At 39.5% G+C, this 19,776-nt stretch overlaps 1 protein-coding gene across 7 annotated transcripts in view; it reads left to right on the top strand.

The window, feature by feature from the left end:
* Nucleotides 1-4,360: 4,360 nt before the first annotated feature.
* The window catches only part of ATP2B2 (ATPase plasma membrane Ca2+ transporting 2), a gene marked incomplete at its 5' end in the record, with an annotated part of 164,422 nt that continues 149,006 nt past the window's right edge, over nucleotides 4,361-19,776 (top strand). For 5 of the 7 annotated variants that reach the window (XM_080350820.1, XM_080350823.1, XM_080350822.1 and 2 more), the window contains one exon: nucleotides 4,361-4,559. In XM_080350820.1, coding sequence (XP_080206946.1) covers nucleotides 4,361-4,559 — 199 coding nt within the window. Of the gene's footprint in view, nucleotides 4,566-19,776 lie in introns of all 7 variants that reach the window. The other 2 variants (XM_080350821.1, XM_080350817.1) reach the window with 1 other exon arrangement.

The following is a 19,776-nucleotide window of genomic DNA, read 5'->3' as shown; positions in this document are numbered from 1 at the left end:
CTTGCTTCAGAAACATTGCTGAGAAGAAATAAAAAGAAATAACCTTTATTAAAAGCTGCCGCTTTTGTCTGGAAGAACAGTGTAACATTGTGTGTGAAATTAAGTTGTCAGTTAAGAGAGATTTTTATTTCTCTGTTGCCGACCATGTCTGTGGAAGACTGGTTTCCCTACAAATTGTGATAGGGAATAGTGAGACCAAAGATACATAATTGAGGAGGAGGTGATGGTGTGCTAGAATGGTGTCAAAAGCTGGGCTTCAGCGTTTGAGGGTGGTGGCTCCTTGTGCCCTGGGAGGCATTTGGTTACAAATTAAACACTTTGATGCACACCGTAGATGATGGTTTTTGGATTGAAAGAGATTGAGTGAACCTTGAGTTGAGAAATTTTGGCCTGGGGGCCCTGAGAGGGGACCCATCCCTCCTCTTACAAGAAAGGGAGAAGTCCTTGATCTCTCTGGCTAGTTCCTACCCCTGCGCAATGCATCTTCTGCTGCTGGACCTCATGGCTTGCCCAACCTTGTTCCCTTTGCCTGCTGGAGATGTTATTCCCCATGGATCTCAGACCGTAGTGGTGGGATTGGTTTAAAATGCCATCGGGTATCTTTTGTCAGCTAGTTATGCAGACTTGCCCTATGACCAGTGGAAGCAGGTACCCCTAGCTTGAAATTCAGGTCACCTGATTTAGACATCCGTGATAGAGATCAGTCCTGTGCCTGCTTCTCTTCAGAGAGTGTCTGGATCTGCAGCTCCTGTGAGACCAGAGAGCAGCTGTGTTGTGGATCAAGGCAGAGCTGAATGGAATCCTGAATAATGTCAGGCATCCATTTTGATTTGAAAAGGGATGATTATCTCCTGCTTTTTTTTTTTTTTTTTTTATAATCAGAGTTTCTTGGTAGTTGACCTATCTTGGAAATATCAGTGATTTGGTTTATTTTGTAAAATAATCTCTCTAACCTGCTCCCCGCCCCCCCCCAAAAAAAAGAAACAGCAAACAACCCCCCCCCCCCCCCCAAACCTAGTGCAATTACTTGTAGAGGAGACTACATTTCACCCACTTCTAGTAATTTGGTTTGTTTTGGAGATGGAAAGCCTGTCACCTGACTGATGGGACAATATTGCCATATGCCAGTCTCAAGTTTTCTATTCCTCAGCTCTTTTAAAAGGAATATTAACCACTTGGGAAGAGTGAGGTGGTCAGTCATGCTGACCTGGTATCCTCCCTGGCAAGGTTCCTGGACTTTTCATAAAAGAGATTCAGAGATGGAATGAAGCCTGCATATCTTGTTCCATGGGGTTGGAGAGATGCCTTATCAGTGGATAATATTAGTTGTGCTTTTTACTTGCTGTATTTTACCATCTGCCTTTCAGAAAGGTGAGATGGTGTTTTCCTGGTGCTGTAACATTAGGTGAATCATGAAGAGCACAAACTCTGAGTCATTTGATTTTAAAGCAGTGAAGGAAGTGTAAACTTCATATTTGTTATTTATTGATTAACATTTAATTGAAAGTGAAATTAAAAATTAAGCAGGCAAGTGACTCAAACATACTAAAAAGCACCAACACTGTCTTGCTGTGGCTGACAAATGACAATGAATTTCTAAGAAGAGAAGCAAATACATTAGTGTGTAGTGATGGCACAGTGAGTCAAAAGAGATGCTTTGACTGAGCGTAGTGGACACATCCCACCGAAAAATAACGTAGGTAATGTCTTTGGCACTGCGTTTAGTATCCTTTGCATCACTAGTGAAATCAGTAGATGGTTCTCCTCGGAAAACACTAATAGTTGTCTTTTCACTGTGGTGTTATGGAAAAGTTTAAGAACAATTTTATTTTATTAGAAGAATGTTTTAAAAGGCCTCAGGACCAGCAAAGCCCTGTAAATTCTCTGATAGGTGAGTGGTGTATTTTTTAACATTACGGCTGTTTTAGATACCCAGTGTTGAACGTCTTGAAGTTTACTTATCTTAGGAATAGATTCTTTTTTGCCCACTGGAAGTAAATAGCGTTCTGTCATTTTATCTATTCATTATTATTAATGATGCCTCATTTTTCACAACATTTTTCTGGATATTCTTTTTCCCGATCACATCTGAATCTGCTTTTAGATGTGGCTGTCAGCAAAAGCTTATCATAGATGGAACCACAAAGAGTCTGAAATGCTGATTTTTAGGAAGAGAGGGCATATTATCAGTGGAAGTGGTGATCTGGTGCCTCTTGGGATGAAATCTGTTTTACTGCACATTTGTGACATTTTTATCCTGCAATTTTTTCGAAAGAAGTTTACAGGCTGATGTTATTTCTATTCAGAATAGCAGTCCATCCTATCTAAAAACAGATAAAGCAGTAAGTGGATAAGGTCTTTCCTGCATGCTATACACAAGGAATTATCTAGAAAAGAGCTGATACGGTGAACGCTGTCCAGCACACAAGCGTGGAAAGTTGCGTGGTGTTGACAGAGCAAAGTGTCTCCTTCTTGGCTATTGCTTGGCAAAGGAAGGTGCTTTTTAATTACTACTTCTGGTTTCTCTTTATTGCTCACTGTAAGTGGCATTTTGTGCTGAAATTCTTCTCCTGTTGTGAAATTGAAAAGCAGTAAGTAAAATCAAGGTTGGCAGAAGTTCTTAGCACTAGAATATGTCAGTAAGTAGGGTGGCTAGAAGCAGCATGTAGCGATTGACTGCTCTTTTAATTACAGTCTGTAATAGTTTTTTTTCCTTCCCTCCACAGAAACCAAACTAATGTTGAGTTTTTATCTGTAAATGAGGAGGCCGATAGAAGTTCAGGAAGGTGCATTAGACAACTCCAAAGCAGATAAGGTCACTGCGGACAAAGAGGAATTAACACAGACAGCGGGCCTGAGCTTCCTCACGTGCAGAGCAATGGCAATGCCTTAAGATATCAGTAGAAATACCAAGCTTACATGTTATGTTGACTCTATGTGGGAAGAAAGAGATTAGTATTGTTGCACAGCTATAAAAGTAGGACTTGAAACACTTTGGGATCCTCTTTATGTGTGTACCCATTTCCACTGCCTGTTGCTGTACCTAGACAATTCAAAATATGCACTTTGCCAGGTTTGTCAATCATTAGGCTGATGGTATGCTCTTTTAAAGATCTTTTTTATTTGGAGTAACTATTCTGAGACCAATAGTTTAGATAGTGCACACACACACTAGCCTGTATGAGGCAAAAAAGAAACCTTTACTATCTGTCAAAACTCTGGTTTCAGCAGTATTTAAACCAACATCATTAGAATATGGGGAGGGGAAACAGGTCTTAAAGGCTGGTTTTAGCAAGCAATCAGCTGTCTCCCCCCAAAAAGGAGGGGGCATGTATGTGTGTGTGTGTGTGTGTGCGTGTGCTGGCTCCATGCTGGCAGGTGTTGAGGTGTGTTGTGAAGCTGTGTGGGCTGTTGCGCTCTCCGCAGGCAATGCCTGTGTGAGCTGTGGCTTGGGCTGGGCCGGCCAAGGCACTCAAGTGTTCTGTCTCTTTTCTGGGATGTGCTGACTTTCACAGGAGGCAAGGCTGCAAGATGTGATGTATTTAATTGTATTCTGAATTTGTAATGGTGGCTTTAGTTTTTCCGCCAGTTTTGTTGTCCTTGCACTGAAAACCAGTTTTGCTTTAACCCATTATGAAAACTAGTAGTGTTTAACTAATTTTTGTTACCTTGTAGCCTTTATGAGAGAGTCTTTGTTCTTGTCAGATGAAAGATTGATGTGGCTGTATGAACCAGCGCACATACTGGAGGTGCATCTAGCATGCTGGATCGCTTACTTATTAATATTCATGAGCCATCTCAATTAGCGGGTGCTCTGGGCACTTGATTAAAGTAAGCAACACTGCTATTGGTGCTTTAGCTGTAGAGAGTTTTATCTAAGAAAGAGCTGGTGTTATCCTTGCTGCCGATGCTTGCTCTGCCTACCTGCAGCATTCTCTAGGACGTCTGCACAGGGTTTCTGCAGAGCTTTTCTTAAACGACAAGTCAAACTGTGTGATAGAGAGAATCAATTTGAAATCACCTTTGGTAAAGCGTTATTGCTCACTCTTGTAATGAGGCCTTTCTGTTTGTTCTCAAAGGTTCAGAGGAAGAAATGACCATGTAGATTCTACAGCTTGGGTGCAGCAGAATGGGAAGTGGTGAATGGAGTGGAGCTGGTCTGCAGCCTTGAGAGCAGCTGTTCTGCGGACCACTCGACAGTCAGGGACACCTTGCATGCCAGAGGCATCCTCCACAATTGTCGCCGGGCACACACTGGATTCTTTTTAATTTCTTAGGTTGGAATTCAAGATTCCTTCCATTTTTAAAGAGTTTTAAGATTGTATCAACAATATCGAGTGGAGCAATATAATCGGCAACCATGGGTGACATGACAAATAGCGATTTTTATTCCAAGAACCAAAGAAATGAGGCCAACCATGCAGGAGAGTTTGGGTGCACGCTGCAAGAACTGCGCTCCCTCATGGAACTTCGAGGAACAGAAGCAGTAGTAAAAATTAAAGAGACTTATGGGGAAACAGAGGGGCTCTGCAGACGTCTGAAGACATCACCAACAGAAGGTAAGTGTATTTCCCTTTAGTTGAATCAGGGGATTTTGCATAAGTTTCAAACCTGAACACAATTCTTATGGCGCTGCCATTATTCCCAACAATAATAAACCAAAAGAAAAGTTTTCAGAGAAAGAAGATAAAAAATGCCTAGCTGGAGCTAAAGCTAGCATGGAAATGAGAGGTGCTGTTTATTCAACCAGCTAAATGCATTTATTTCTCCTTAAAAGGCAGACAAATAAATCAGCACCTGTTTTATTGGATTATAGAGAGTCTTTAACGTGTATGCTCTTGGAGGTAAGAAGGTGCATACTAATTGCTTCAGGAGAATTTCTAGATCTTTAGATGTCTTAAGAATACAAAATGACTTTTTGAGATAAACCTTGTTATTTTGTAGATTGATTTGGAAAATACATAATTGTGGTTACTAATCGTGACTTACTGTATTACTATAGAAAGTTTTGCTTAAATTGCCAACATATGACTATCAATGTTTTTATTAGTTGGGCTTCTTTTATATGTATAAACTCCTTGCTTTCTTATGTTAAATAATACCATTCATACCTTCTCCATATCTATTCTTCTAAGTGGTTTTGGAGTTCTCTATCCAATCATCAGTCATTAGTCTAGTTTTCAGCACTCATCCCAAATATCTCCTCATAAACTTTAACAATGGTGGGATGTTTCCCTCTCCTCACACAATTTTCCTCTTCACCAATTCTTTCTCTTTCAAAGCAGGTAAAATTTAACTCTAAGATTGTTTTTTCATCACTGTGTTTTCATTTCCAAGGAATATTAACACTTTCGGAAATTATTCAGTCTTTGAGCCTATAATATTTATTTTGTCTTGTAAAGGAGCCAAGATGTTAATTTTAAGTTTTCTTTTTCAAGAAGATAGAAGTTTTGGCTTTATTCCATTTTCTCCTTTCTTAAATTAATCATTTAGTTACCTCCTCTGTATAAATGCTTGGAAGTCTTGAATTATTGGTGTAAGCATAAACACGTCAATTGTACCGTCACATAGTGTGATATTATAAATTGCACTAATTGAAGAGTCCCAAAGGAGCAGCTCTCAATGCCTAGACTTCAAGTGAATTCTTCATCGTCCTACCCTTGATCGTATACAGTCTCAGTATTGTTTAAATACTATAAACTCTAAAGCTGTGAACAGTACCTTTTCAGCAAAGGATTGAACAAGCAGCAAACTCCAATAGTGCTTCAGCATTCCTGTGCAATCATGTATTCTAGAGTAACTAGTGGCAAATGGAACATTTTGTAATGGATCTTTCCCATTTACTAGTCTTGCCCAAATAGATGATCCTTCCGACAGGACCTCTTTTCCTATCTGGAGATAGCTCCCAGTAGGAGTGCTGAGGAAAATGAGCCCCTGGCCCTTGTCTGGGGTTTCCAGCTGCCCGTCCGGCTTTCGGAGAGCAGCCTGGTAGCTGTTGCACACGAGAGAATCAGCTCCTCAGAGAATATGCAGCGATTCTGACATATCCATGACACGTCTGGGGAATTCCAGACAGAAGTACAGGATCTCTACATTTACCTGACAAAATAAACACTGATTTATAAATATCCTCCCAGGGATTCAGCATCTTAAACATCTCTCTGCAGTTTATACAATGTCAAAGCTGAAGTCTCAGTCTGGGTGAGCTGAGATCACTTCGGTGACTTCAGTAAAGTTTTGCCAACTCATTCTGGTGGTTACCCGGTCAATGTGAACTTCAAAGGGAATGTTAATTGCATTATCTGTTCAATTTGTGACATCAGGGAAACTTAATTCCTCATATCGGAACAGAGCGTATGGTCCAGCTAGTGTGGCATGCTGACTCCAGCAGTAATCTATATCTGATACTTCAGATAAGGTAACTTTCCTCCGAGCCTGACGTGCGCTTCATCACTTGTGCATTAGGGAAAAACATTTCCAGCTTCAAGTAGCAATCAGCATAGCCTTGGAACGAAGGCTCTGCTGGATTTTAGTCTTAAATTAGATCACATGTTAGGAATTCCCAGTCACACTAAGTTTTCATCTTATTTGTAAGTGTTTTGCTTGGAAAAATAATTTCGGGAGAGAATCTCTCTGAAATGCGTCAAACTCAGAAATTTACATTTGAGAGAAAGTTTCCATAAGAAAAAAATTTAAAGGCTTCTGTCAAACATAAGCATCAGTTTAGACTGAAGTCCATAGCCATTGTTTTTCTTGTATCCAAGCTCAGCAAATAAAGTTAAAATACAGTGAAGAGGATATTCTTGAAGACATGACTATTAGAAGAAAGAAACATAAGAGTTTCGTACGCAGAAATGAAATTATAATATTAAGTAGACGTGATTTACAAATAAAATATTGAGATGTGTAGCGGAGGCTCCCTTGAAGTTTTATCTCTTGGTATTTGCAGCAAACTGTGGATTCCCCATGGGATAAGTTTATGAAATCCCATAATTTGCCACTATGCCTGAAAATCAGTTTTCCAACCAACCTCTTGTTTCGGTTAAGCACAGTTAAGTGAACTTCCACTATTGGAGTGCTGCACATTCTATACAGTTTTATGCAAAATAACAGAATAAGCATTACTGCAGGGCACTTATTCTTTCAATAAAGCAAATAAAGTCTTGCTGAGCAAGAGTCCTAAGTATATATGAAAAAACAGCAAAAAGGTCTTGACTGTAGAATTTGGTTCTTCTCAGGCCTGTAAGCTCTTTCAAAATTTATTTTCATAAAGTCTTTGTCATATTGTTGGGTTAAGGCTGAAGTAGTCACTGAAACAGAGGAAAAACATATCTTGGGAGCAGGCACGTTATGTTATAGTAAAATGTGCTCTAATCTGAATCTACTGGCTTACTCGATATTTAAAAAATAAGTCGCAATTAGCTCAGAGTTTACTCAGCAGTTCATTTCCCATGTTAATATTTGATGTACCACCTATGGATTGGTAGATTCAGTTACAGTGAAAATGCCTTTTTCAAGCTCTGTTTTTAAGTCCTGGGACTTCGCAAGGTAAGACTTCTTATGTGTAACTCCAATTTATTTACACTATTGTGAAGATAAACATATCAGTGTTTTCTGAATGCCGTATTAATTCAGTGCGGTGAATGTTGAGTAGAATAATATTTGCACGTGGAATGAATTCATAACGTTATTATGGATTACAAGGCTTCACTCTCTTCTTTCAATTTTCTTTGATCGCTTTTCTAACTATAGGTGCAGTGTGGATCACAGCTCCCAGTTATGCCTAAGGGTTTTCCTGCACTGAAGTGATTATATTATAATGAAAAGCTACCATTTAAGCGCTCATAACAGGAACCTCCCCAAAATCTATGGAAATGCTTTATATGAAATATACAAATATGTGTTGCCTTGAATTTTCTCTAAAAATATTTCTATGGAGATTAGTTTCACTTTCGTTATTGCAGTAATGCAGACAATAAGCAGGATCTGGCTGTCATTTTGCAAACCAGCGCTGAATCCCCCACTGGGCAGAGATGTGATGACAGTTGTATAATTTTCCATGCAATCTGAGTCTCTGAGGCCCACTCGAGCATTAGTGATACCTTATAAAGGACAGCTGGTAAAACGTGATGAGTTAGTTGGATGAATACCAAATGAGACCAGAATCCACTATTTCCAATGCTTAGCTGTACTTCACCCACAAATTAGTGTAGTATTCACCAATTTACAGTATGTTTTTAATCTACATTCCCTTAATTTAACAAAAATGTTTATTCCTCATAAGAATATGTTACTGAATTAAATTCCGTGATTTCTTGCTTAAAATACTTGGAAGCGGTAATTGCCAACGTGTGTCAGAAGTGAAGCTTCTTTTGTTTTTATATAAAGAAAAAGCTTTTCCTGTGGTGATCTCTGTGCGATCAGGCCTGAAACAACAGCTCCAGAAGATGTGACACCTTGGTGAGAATGTTACAGCACCACAGGAGATGATGTTGTGTTGGTGTTTGTAGGTACCTATGGGCTGAGCTTCTAGAAGGGGCCTGGTGGAGTATGAGAACATTTCAGATGTGACGTTATTATGTGAGCCAGTGGAACCTACTTTTAATATGAAAAAATGCGAGTTTGGGGGTTTTTTTTCAGCTGTAGTTCTCTTGGGATACTGTGAAAAAGGCTTTGTGGCAAGGGAAAGTATTAGTTAGCAGTTAAATGATAAAATGTCTAGTGTAGAAGTTGGCTTTTTAATCATCATTTACCACCCTTTAGATACATGTTTGTTACATAGGAGATATGGACTGAGTATCAATTACACCAATCGTGTAGGTATTTATTTTTCATTATTACAATCTAAAAAGCCTTTTACAATTTCGGCTATCAGACAAAAGATGAAGAAATACTAAATACAACAAAAATAACCAGTTGCTTTTAGTACTTTTAACTTTCAGTTCCTCAAGCTTGCTTTTATAAGAATAAACCTTTGATAACTTCATAGTCTGTTTTGAAGCTAATCCTGCTGGTACCTACTGAATTTCAGTTAGATGCACTACTGTGTTGTTTTATGTCAAGTTACCTACAGATATGTAAATAATTTAGAAACAAATTGAGAAGGGAATGAAAGATACTTGGTTTAGACAAATATAAACTTAAAATAGAAATATAAAGTAACGGATTGCCAGAGGTGGAAATCTATTATATAAAACCACACTGTCAAAAATAGATCGTGGAAATAAATAAATTGATTATAGCATCATTTTAGCTGTTGTTAGAAGAATACACCTGATCATGCGCCCACCACCAAATATTACTTATAAGTTCAGGATTTTCTTAAATCTTAAGGTTTCTTAAATTCAAGGTTAGGATTAATATTATGCTATTCATGCAAATTTTGTTGTTGTTGTTGTTTGTTTCTTTGTTTTAAAAAAGCTATGTTGCCAGCAGGTTTTAAGAAATCTGGTTGTGAGGCTGAGTTGGAGCACTTTGGAAATCTCCAAAGCAGCATCTTAAAAGTGCTGCACTGGCAGACCCTCTCATCCTCTCTGCAGATGGCTGTGCTGTCTAATTCCTCATGCTTATTTGTGGTGTCAAAACACAACTTGTAGTTCAGGCCTATTTGCCAACACACCCAGGTCAGAAGCCAAACTCCAAGTACACATCTAGTCCTTAATTGTACATGTCCTCTCCACATGGAAGGATTGCTTTAAACAATGAAAACAGCCTTCCCCATGAAAAAAACCCTCAGTATTTTCCTGGTGAAGGCCTCCAAGGGTTGCATTTTGCAACACTTTTTTTTTTCCTACCTTGCATGGGAAAAAAAAACACCAACAAACTTAAAAGTCATATTTCACCTGGCTGTTCATGCAGCATGAAGCGTGGTTGAGCTGGTAAGAACTTGTGGTAATTTGACATTTTCCTGTGGCCACTTCAATAAACAGTTGTTGCCTTTGCTGGGCCGCTCAGGTTCCTGCAAACCCCCCGTGTGTCCCTGGCTGCTCCTGGGAGCTCTGCTTGGCTGCGGTACTGCTGGCCATGGGAGGCTGGCGGGCGAAGAAAGGTATGTTCTGGACGCTCATTTTGAGGTTACTGTTGCAGCTGCTGAACCCTTGACAGGTACCAGAGATGGGTTTGTTCTGCCCTTACCTTTGGGAATGTGCCTGGGGAAGCTGGCATGGTGTGTCTGTCCCCCGGGAGTGAGAGAAGCACAGGAGGGGACACAGGGAGTGTCTGGGACCTCCCCTTCTGCACCTTCCCCAGCTCTCTCACAGCAGGGAAAGAAGCTGAAGGAATTATTATTTATCTGGCTCTTTGCAGCTTTGTTCTGTGGGGAAATGCGGGGGCTGACCCAAGTTCACATTAAACACCATTGTCATAGTAGGTCTTTCAAGATGGTAAACAGATGGAAAAAAAATCTTGGTGAGATGGTTGTGTGTTAACTCACATGAGACAAGGAGATTTGCTTTGGCATACAGTGCCATCTCACTGTCCTGTATAATATGCCTGTTGTATTAAAAAAAAAATATATATATATATCTATATATATGTATATATCTACATATATATATATATACATGTGCTGTAGTACTTGGCCTTAGTGAGGTTGAAGTTGGCTCTTCCATTTCTGTGTTTCACTGTATCAGCACAGTGCAGATGTTCTGAGTCAGGGACTTCTGTGCGGTACTTCTGGGATCCATGCAGATTCAGGCCTTAGATGAATTGGTTCTGTACATTTGACATTTCTCCTGTCTGCAGTATGTTATATATCCATAAAATAATGTCTACATGTTTAATGATTTGATTCTTGGCAACTGCAGTTGTTTTCCTTATCTAATATTTCCATTGTTTGTGTAATGGAACAGCAAACATTCTTCCAAAGGTTACCCAAACACAAGCATCTCAAATGAATGGCTCAGATTTTTCTAAGTGATAAGTACAATTTCATTGCCCGTTTTGTTTCTGGGTTTTGGCATGTCGTGCCACTTGCTGATTTACTTTGACTTTGTTCATTTACTTGTAGAAAAATAGAGAAATATTGCATGATGCGTTTTCCCCATGAAGCTTTTAAAAGGAATACAAGCTAGAATAACTCATTTGAGAATTCCAAATGGTTTGCAAAAAGCTTCCCTCTGTGTAACTGGCATTGCTTTAAAGCAAGTTTAGGAAAGGAAGAAAGCAAGTGAATTTATTCTGCCTGTTGTATTAGGTAGCATCAGAGATTTTCTGAGGCCAGTGCTGATTTATTTATGTGATTACCTGGGATGTCATCATCCTTCCAATTATTATCTTCAGCAGGTGCAACACTTTCAGAAAGAAAGCCATTTTCATGCAAACTGAATTCCAGTTCCCCTTAAGACAGTGCATTAGATACATGCAGGTGATGTTTATTGACTACAGACATATATTCTGCTGTTCCACTTCAAATTTAGCTGAACAGAATAATAAATGTATGTGAGATTTTGCACGGGTCTGATGTTCATTGTAATCAGCACAATTACAACTACAATGTGTTGTAAGTCACGAGAAAGTCTGGCCCAGCAACTTGCAGTAATTCTTTCCCTCTTTCTGAAGAGGTTATCATAGGTTAACATTTGCCACAATGTATCATGCCACAGGTTTCTCCACAATCCTAACTATAATGATGCAATACAGTGTGTCATTCCCTTTATGCAAAATAATAAGTGATGGAAAATGTTGCCATTATATGCTGCAGTTGATAAATGTGTTTATCACATCTTAAAAGTAGTGGTTTGAGTTTGATGGCACAACTAGCTCATTTATTGTGTGAAAAAAAGATGAGGCCAGATCTTTAACGTAATAGTAACAGTGTACTTAATGCTAGGGGAAGGAATTTTTAGATTTTATAAACTCTGGCAGTTACGTCAGTTGTGGAAGTTGCAAAGCGGGATTACGTTGGTGGTGCTCCCTCAGAAAAAGGCAATTAGTCCTTTGCTTGGAGGATCAAAAGGTGTTGTGTTGTGTGCACTCACACACATGTATCCAAGTGGCTTCTGTGCTGGGAAAGGAAGAGCTGTATGTTTTATCGGGAATGGGAAAGAAAGAGCTGGAGGGAGGAGAGACACGTGGAGCTGCTGCTGAGCCTTTGCAAAGCAGCCCATTTCCTGGGCAGCCCATGCAAGGATAACTGCTGCAGAGGGAAAAAACTACTGTGTGATGAATACCTGGCTTCACTTGTAAGTGCAGGGCTTAGAAATCCATAAATATAGATAGTGTGTCAGCCTAGAGTGAGAGCTGATTTATCTTCATTTTGTTCTTACTTTGAGAAAGCTGCAGGAAGAAAGCAAAGTCCATTATACCAAATGAATAATCCAATCGATCTAGTCAGTTTGCCCTTGATGAAATTAGGCTTTGCCTTTGCAGTAAGTCAGAGAGAGCAAAAGGGTTTTTTGCCTTATTTTGTCAGTATCCTATGAAAGCACAGTTGACATGCATTGGTTTTAGCCTTTTGAGACTGACCCTGCTTGAGGAGACATGAGAGCAAAGCCCTTAATCCATTGTCTCAGCTGACACAGGGGTGCTCCCTTTACAATGCCACCTTCAAACTTAAAGATGAAACAATTTCCTGCATCTCTGTTAGGCATTCCAAATGTTTTGCCAAGAGTCACTGCTGGCAGTGATGCTGCTTCCAGCTCAGCCATAGGAATGGGGCAACTTTGCTACTTAAGTCTTTGTAAGGATCATCCGGGGACTGGAGAGATGATGACAACGTTGTTCCTCTCAAGAGCTGAAATTTTGAAATGTTTTTTATTCAGCATTGCATTTATCTTTTTCTGTTATTTTTTGAAGAGGAAAATTTTTTTGGTAAAGTATTGAAGAGTCTTGTCGCTGGGGCAGTAACTTTCAACATGAAGTCTGAGTTCAGTACCATTGAAGGTGGAATTAGCATGACTGAATGATCAGTCATTTTTCTGTTGGCGATAACTGCTGTGAACAGACTTGGCATAAGAGCAGTGTCAGATGCAGTAATGATTTCCTGCCTCCTGTCCCCTTTTGCAATTGCTACTTACTCTCAAAATCTAGACTGATCAAATTTACTGTTTCCATCTGTTTTCCAAGACGTCAAAGATTGATGGTGTTTGACATGCCTGTTATTTATAAAGGTGAGGTGAGTGGAAAATAAAGCCAAAGATGTATTTTTGGCAGTCAACTCAATACACTTCCAAGACAAACATATAACTGCATTTCCTCAATGCTGCTTTCCTTTAATATGATCCATTTGGAGTGAATGACTTGCCTTCTAAGTATCTCTAGAAATTATTTCGACCCTACCTCCAGCAACTTTTTCCCACATGTATGTAGGTGTTGTAGAAAACACGCTTGCAGTTGCAGTTCCCGAAAGGTGTAAGGACAAAAGCCTCCCCACACATTGAGAAATTGCTGATTACCTCTGACATAAAGAATCTATTTTTCAGTGATAATAGATGACATAGTCTGGCATAGTTTGCAGCATGATATAACAACTTTCTTTTTAACTTTCAAAGAAAAAAAAATCATTTCTGAAAGCTCATTAGGAATCCCATTCCCTGTCCTTGCCTTGGAGCTGGTAAAACAGTCCATTTTAATGTCCTGTCCTTATTGCCAGTCCAGAACTTGGCAATGCAACCATGGATTATATTAAATGCAGAGTATTTCTGTTGTATAATTGAAATAGCTGGGTGTATGTAGCTGCTATTTCTGTAACAATAGCATTGACTAGCCCTTGTTTCCTCTTTGCTTTTGGATCAAGTTCTTTAGGGACTGCAGATACTCTCTTGCCATGTGGGTTGTGAGCTGAGTCAGTTCTGTTACGACTTGAAAACCTGAGCTGCCATGGGCTGTGCTGCTCCTTCGAGTGTTCCCTTTGCGTTTTGTGTCCATCTCTCCGCCGCACCACTTCCCACAGAGGAACCATCTGTTTCAGTATGAGGGCAGTTTAGGCATAGTCCTCCAAGGTACAAAAAGGCTGAAAAAAATAATGATCAGAAGGAAAATGGACCAGCTTTATAGAGTTGTTCAAAATCAGTCTAGATTCTTTTTTTCTGATTAGCTTTGGAGATGAGGGGAAAGAGGGACTAGCCTGCTTCTTTACAGGTGTGCTTGAAAAGGAGAGATTGCACTTGAAGTAGTTACAAAAGAATTAGAGAGGAGAAATTTCTCAATGTTTTCAGAAAGTATCCTATTAACTGTAGCAGATTTTCACTTTGACTTCCTAAATGAGGGCACAGCTCCTCAGATGCTATAGGATCAACACTATTTGTTCAGGATCATGTCAGCATTAATACAGGAAGACAAATGTATGGTAATGCTCTAAAATTACAGTGCAACTATTACATCATAATCTTAGCACTTAGCGTAAGTGCTATTCTAGGCACCTCAGTTAGTTCTTTGCTTCTACTTGCACTTTTCTCACCATTTTTCTAGCAGTTTCAAGTCATAGTGTGGACGTTTGGGTGGTAAATTGGAGCACCATGAGTTTCCTTGAGCTTGCCTCACTTTTCTTGTGTGTTGGCCCTCACCCTTTCCCTGGCACAGGGTCTGAATTTTAAAGGAATGATGATTCTTTTCTGAGCCCACTCATGTTTTTGTTTTGTTTTGTTTTTTCCCTGTTTGGGTTTTTTTTTAAATCACACTCTGAAGGTTTTGTGTTTTTTTTTTTTTCATTCACGAAGGATAAAACTTAAATTAGCAGAGAACTGTTGCATTATTACACCATGGTTCTACATTGCCGGCAGGGTCATGACACTCGTGTGGATGGCAGAGGCCACCCAGCTGGAGTCTGGTGGTGCCGCAGCCAACATGTGGCACTTTGCTTGAACTGCAGTCCCACAGTTGACTTGTAGCCTGTGGAAGCCTTGAAGTACAGAATGATGACTGTCTTGGCGACAGTCACCCCTAATAGTGAGTGATAATTGATTAAAAGGGTAAAACAACAGTGAAGAGGACAAATCAGAACTTATTATTTTCACTATCGAAATTGTCTAATTTTTGCTTAAAGAAAAAAAATCAAAAAACTTAAAGCCACCCCTGTTTCCTATAAAGGTGTGGTGTAAGTTTGGAAAACTATTCAAGTGTTAAGGTGACTTCACATACATCTCATGTGATGACGGTGGAGTCCTTGGGCTTTTCCTTTGTTCTATTGTTTTCTCAAGCCAGTGAGTTAGTGCGGGTGTGTTCCGGGTGCGAGGGCAGCCTGACAGTGCTGACCCGGCTCCTGGTGCCTCAATGTATGTTGAGTAGATGTGAGATGGGCTGCAGAACAGAGTGCTTAATAAGAGTTCAGAACAGTTGCTTTTCAGATTTAAGAAATAGGATGCTGAAGGAAACCATAAAAATAAATTATTGGTGATTACCAGGATCATGGGTGCATCAAATAGGAGCGATATGATGCTACGCAAGGGCTGTAGTTGGCCCTAGGAAGTTAAATTTGCGTTTTTCTGGTGCTGCCCTTGTCAGTCACTGATGCTTCAAAGCTATAGATGCTGAAAGACTACAAATACATTTAAAAAAAATTACAAGGCAGGTAAGGAAAAATAATACTTATATATAAATACAAATATATATATATTAAAAAAAAATATATATGTATAAATATGTCATTGGTTTTGTTCCCAAGAAGTCTTGGTGATTCTACAGAAGTAGAATCATGAGATGAGAAGTAGTTTCCAAACCCATCACGCACACTGGCTCAGAAGTTGGATCTGAATAGTGCATTGTATTACTGGAGAAATGAAAACTGAGTAAGTTTATTTGCTGTGCAAAGATCAGTTCTGTTTTCTTCAATGAGTCGTTCCTGCTGGTTTGTTTTTGTTTAATGCTATAGTGTCGCTGAAGCAATTTGCTTAAATATGAAATATCAGATGTCAGAAGTCATTAAGCTCAAATTGTCTTATTGATTGTTTCGAAGTGACCTCTCAGTAGAGGACAAAGAATCCACTCAGTTTGTTAACTTGTGTGTGTACTGCTGCTCCAGAATACTGGAGAGAAGCTGAGAATAAGCCTGTATTACTCTTTGTGTTGAATGTTAAATTAATATCGTGGAAGAAACAGACGTTTTTTGCCTTCAGCTCTGAAGAGCGTGCGTGGTAAAAGATGTGGAGAGTTTGAAATGATTTAAAAATAACTCATAACAACAACTGTTCCAGCATTACCAACATAAAAAGACTCTTAAGGTGAAGTCAGTGTTATTTCCCCCCCACCAAACCTAGATGTTATTTTTAATTCCTGATGTTAATCCTATTTAACAAGGATATCAGTGTGGCATGTTCTGCCATGAGATGCTGGCAGTGCTTTCTGCTGCTCCACTTTTGCAGAGATATTGATGCTGACATGAACGTTGCTGCAGCCAGCAGCTTAAAATCGTAGAGAAAAATATATTTGTTCTTGCTATGCAGTGGCAATTGATACTGTTTCCTGGATGCAGAAATCTTGATGTCTCTGCTGTTCTGCTTCTCTCTCCTATAAATCCTCCTGTGCTCAGGAGCTGCTACCAGGGACACCTCACCTTGCTGTGCGGCTGTGACACGTCCCTGCAGGGCTGATGCCGCTGTGTCCTCGTGAGTCACTTGCAGCCACTGTTGGTGGTGAGAGGTGACTGCTGGCACCCTTCCCTGGAGAGTCAACCCGTGCTTTGGCAAGCCTGTCATCTTTCCTATCTAGTTGTGTTCCTCTGGTGACAGCAAACTGCGGTTTAAATGAGGTATTTAAAATGAATGTGCTGAATCTGGGACCCAGTTTGGAATCCCCTAGACTTCTTGTTTGATTTGTTTGGGGGATTTCTTAGTCTTCCTAGATATCTTAAAGGATTCAGTTGTGTGAGGTTGCCATGATATCTTTAAGAAGAAATTTTTGCCAGCTTAATTTGAATTTAGAAGGTGGAAGGAGAGTTACAGACTTAAGCCTGTTTTCCTTTTGAAACATTTTGGAAAAGGTCATTCTGTTGTTAAAATTCAGTAGCTCACCTTACCTGCCTGGGAATGTCCATGGAAGTTGTGGTAGCCCTGTGGGATTAACAAGTGACTGGTGGTGGCTGACTAGAATAAAATTCTGCTTCTTGCTGACGTTGTAGTGTGAGCAAAATCCTCAGCATATGTGTAGCAACGTGACTGTTGACTGGTACATCTTGTCTACAGGAGAACAGGTTTAAGCTTAATTTGCTGAAGTTGCCGTCGCATATACCAGAAGAATCCCCTCCTGAAGGGGTATTCCCAATGTAGCTGTATGACATAAATGTATTTAATTCATTAGTCATTAGTTAAGGTGTGGTCAGATAGTGTGGTGTGTTGGTTTTTTGTTGGGGGGGGGGGTATTGTGTGTGTTTGCTTGTTGGTTTTTGTGTGTATAAGTTTTCTTCCCCCAATTTGTTAGACATATATTTTAAAATTATCTCTTTCACTACTTTTACCATAGTAAAAATCAGAAAAAAAAATCATCTCCAAAATTAGTTCTTGTATGCATGGGAGCTTTCTGAAAGGTTATTTAGTTTTACCCCAGATGGAGGATTAGATGTCAATGAGAAGGGGCCTGCAAGTTTCTGGGGACAGCAGAGAGCACGGGAGCAGGGCTGGGGACACTGGTCCCAGCTCTCAACTGGCAGGAAAATGCACTGGGAGAGACAGGCATTCAGTTTAGCACACCTGGCATGAGAAAAAGGCATTCTAGCAGATTATGTGTAGCAAACATAATACATTTGTTTATATATGTATAATCTCTAGAAGGTATTTAATCATATTACAAATTATCCATGTATTATTGAATAATTGCATATGTTGGTGTGACTGGGCAGTGATGATAGAAATGTTGCCGTGATAAATTTAAGTAATCTAGTTATCCAAATGTGACTGTTTCAAGATGAAGCAAAACATTAAACTGCAGATACAAAAACTAAAACTGATCTTAAAGTGGTTCTTTCCAGCCCTGCCATGTGTTCAAGCTTGCAGGCAAAGCAGTGTGTCTGTTCGTTTGGTACATGTAAGCAGCAGTACAGAAGGAGCTGTAAACCATTTGTGCATTCTTTAATATGTAAGACTTATATGGCTGTGCAAATGTATACCCTGCTATGAATATCTGTATTTTCTATACTTAAAATTCAGTATCCTGTTCCTACTTGTCAGCTTTTTCATATCTTAATTTATGCTTATAGACAATCTGGAACAATTAATGCCAAACCCTCTCTGTAAAGAAATTTTCTTGATAATCCGATCTGAACCTCCCCTGGTGCAACTTGAGGCCACTTCTTCTCATTCTGTCACCTGGTACTTGGGAGCAGAGCCCGACCCCCCCTGGCTCCAAGCTCATTTCAGGCAGTTCAGAGATCAGAAGGTCTCCCCTCAGCTCCTGTTCTCCAGCTGAACCCCCCAGGTCCCTCAGCCGCTCCATCACACTTGTGCTCCAGCCCCTCACCAGCTCCGTTCCCTTCTCTCCACTCGCTCCAGCTCCTCAAGGCCTTTCTTGGTGTGAGGGGCCAAAACTGAACAAGGGATTCAAGGTGTGGCATCCCCAGCACCGAGTACAGGGGCATGATCACTGCCCTAGTCCTGCTGGCCACATAATGTAATTATTTTTTTAAGAAATTAGTTGACGAAGACTAATATCCTGATTGTTTTTCATAGGGTGAAGGTGATAAGGTATAATGATATGAGCAGATACTCTTCTACTTAAAGTATTTGTTTAAACTCAACTGTTTCCTACTTGAGGCTTCGTTACACTTACTGAGAAGTGCTCAAGATAACTTCGGTTTTGAGCACCAGGAGGAACTCTGGAATAGCAATTTATAGAACCATAATTAATTGTACTAAGCTCAATGTGTAAAGCAAAGTAAGCCACATAGCATTTCTACTAGTCAATAGAGAGACACTCAGAAGAGTTCTTTCCAAATCAAAGCTTAGACTGAGAATTTTGTTTCTGCCTGAACATCAATGCTCTTACTTTCCATTCAGTGTCCAACATTATGAAAAACTAATGGTACATAATCCTCAAAAACTTATAGGCATAAAATTGAAGGGAAAAAATAGTAGTTAAAAATACCACAATCTGTAGTACATTGGTGTTACAAGGACCAGGAAACTAGAGAAGAGAGTCTTAGGAAGTGAAGTATCTTGGTAATCTGAGGATTCAAGCACATTTCCATTCAGTATGAACTGCATGAGCATCTATAGCATGTGTTGGCAAGAGTAAAGACCAGATAATAGTCTAACAATGAAGTGTTAGGCTCAGTACAAAGTCTCCTTACTGAAAAGCCAAACACTGGTTTATTCAATAATCTAACAACTCATTAAAGGAAGTTGGCAAGCAAAGCTAATTAATAAGCATGTCCATGTCTTTTCAGAGGTGAACACCTGACGTTCTATTTAATATTGAGACAGTATGTGTAAGTAAGATGAGCTAGCAGGCAAAATTAATTAATACATTCATTTGGTTTATCAAAGGCTACAGTGTTATTATATAGCTCAGGCTGAGCTGGAAGATGTGTAAGAGGAAATGTAATGGCAAATCTTACACTGCGCCAGTTTTTGTTTCTGTTTGACTGTTATTTTGCATTGGGTAAAAGAAGCCCAGTTCATGCAAAGAGTCTACCATTAGCATGATTTCCTCTGCAATAGGTGTAATTAATGTAGGGAAAATTGTTTAGGTTTGGGGTTTTTTGATTTTTGTGTCCCTAGATCCAGTCTATTAAGTATATGTAGCTAACTGTGGATTTGTAACTACTACTAACATTATTATGATAACAGGGTCCTTAACAGTCTGTAGACTTCCTGGGAAAAATATGATCCAGTTATAAAAGCTTTTCTT

Source organism: Nesoenas mayeri, assembly GCF_963082525.1.
Source record: "Nesoenas mayeri genome assembly, chromosome: 10".
Lineage (NCBI taxonomy): Eukaryota > Metazoa > Chordata > Aves > Columbiformes > Columbidae > Nesoenas > Nesoenas mayeri.
The sequence above is the reverse complement of the archived record's forward strand: the minus strand, read 5'-3'. Positions and strand labels throughout refer to the sequence as shown.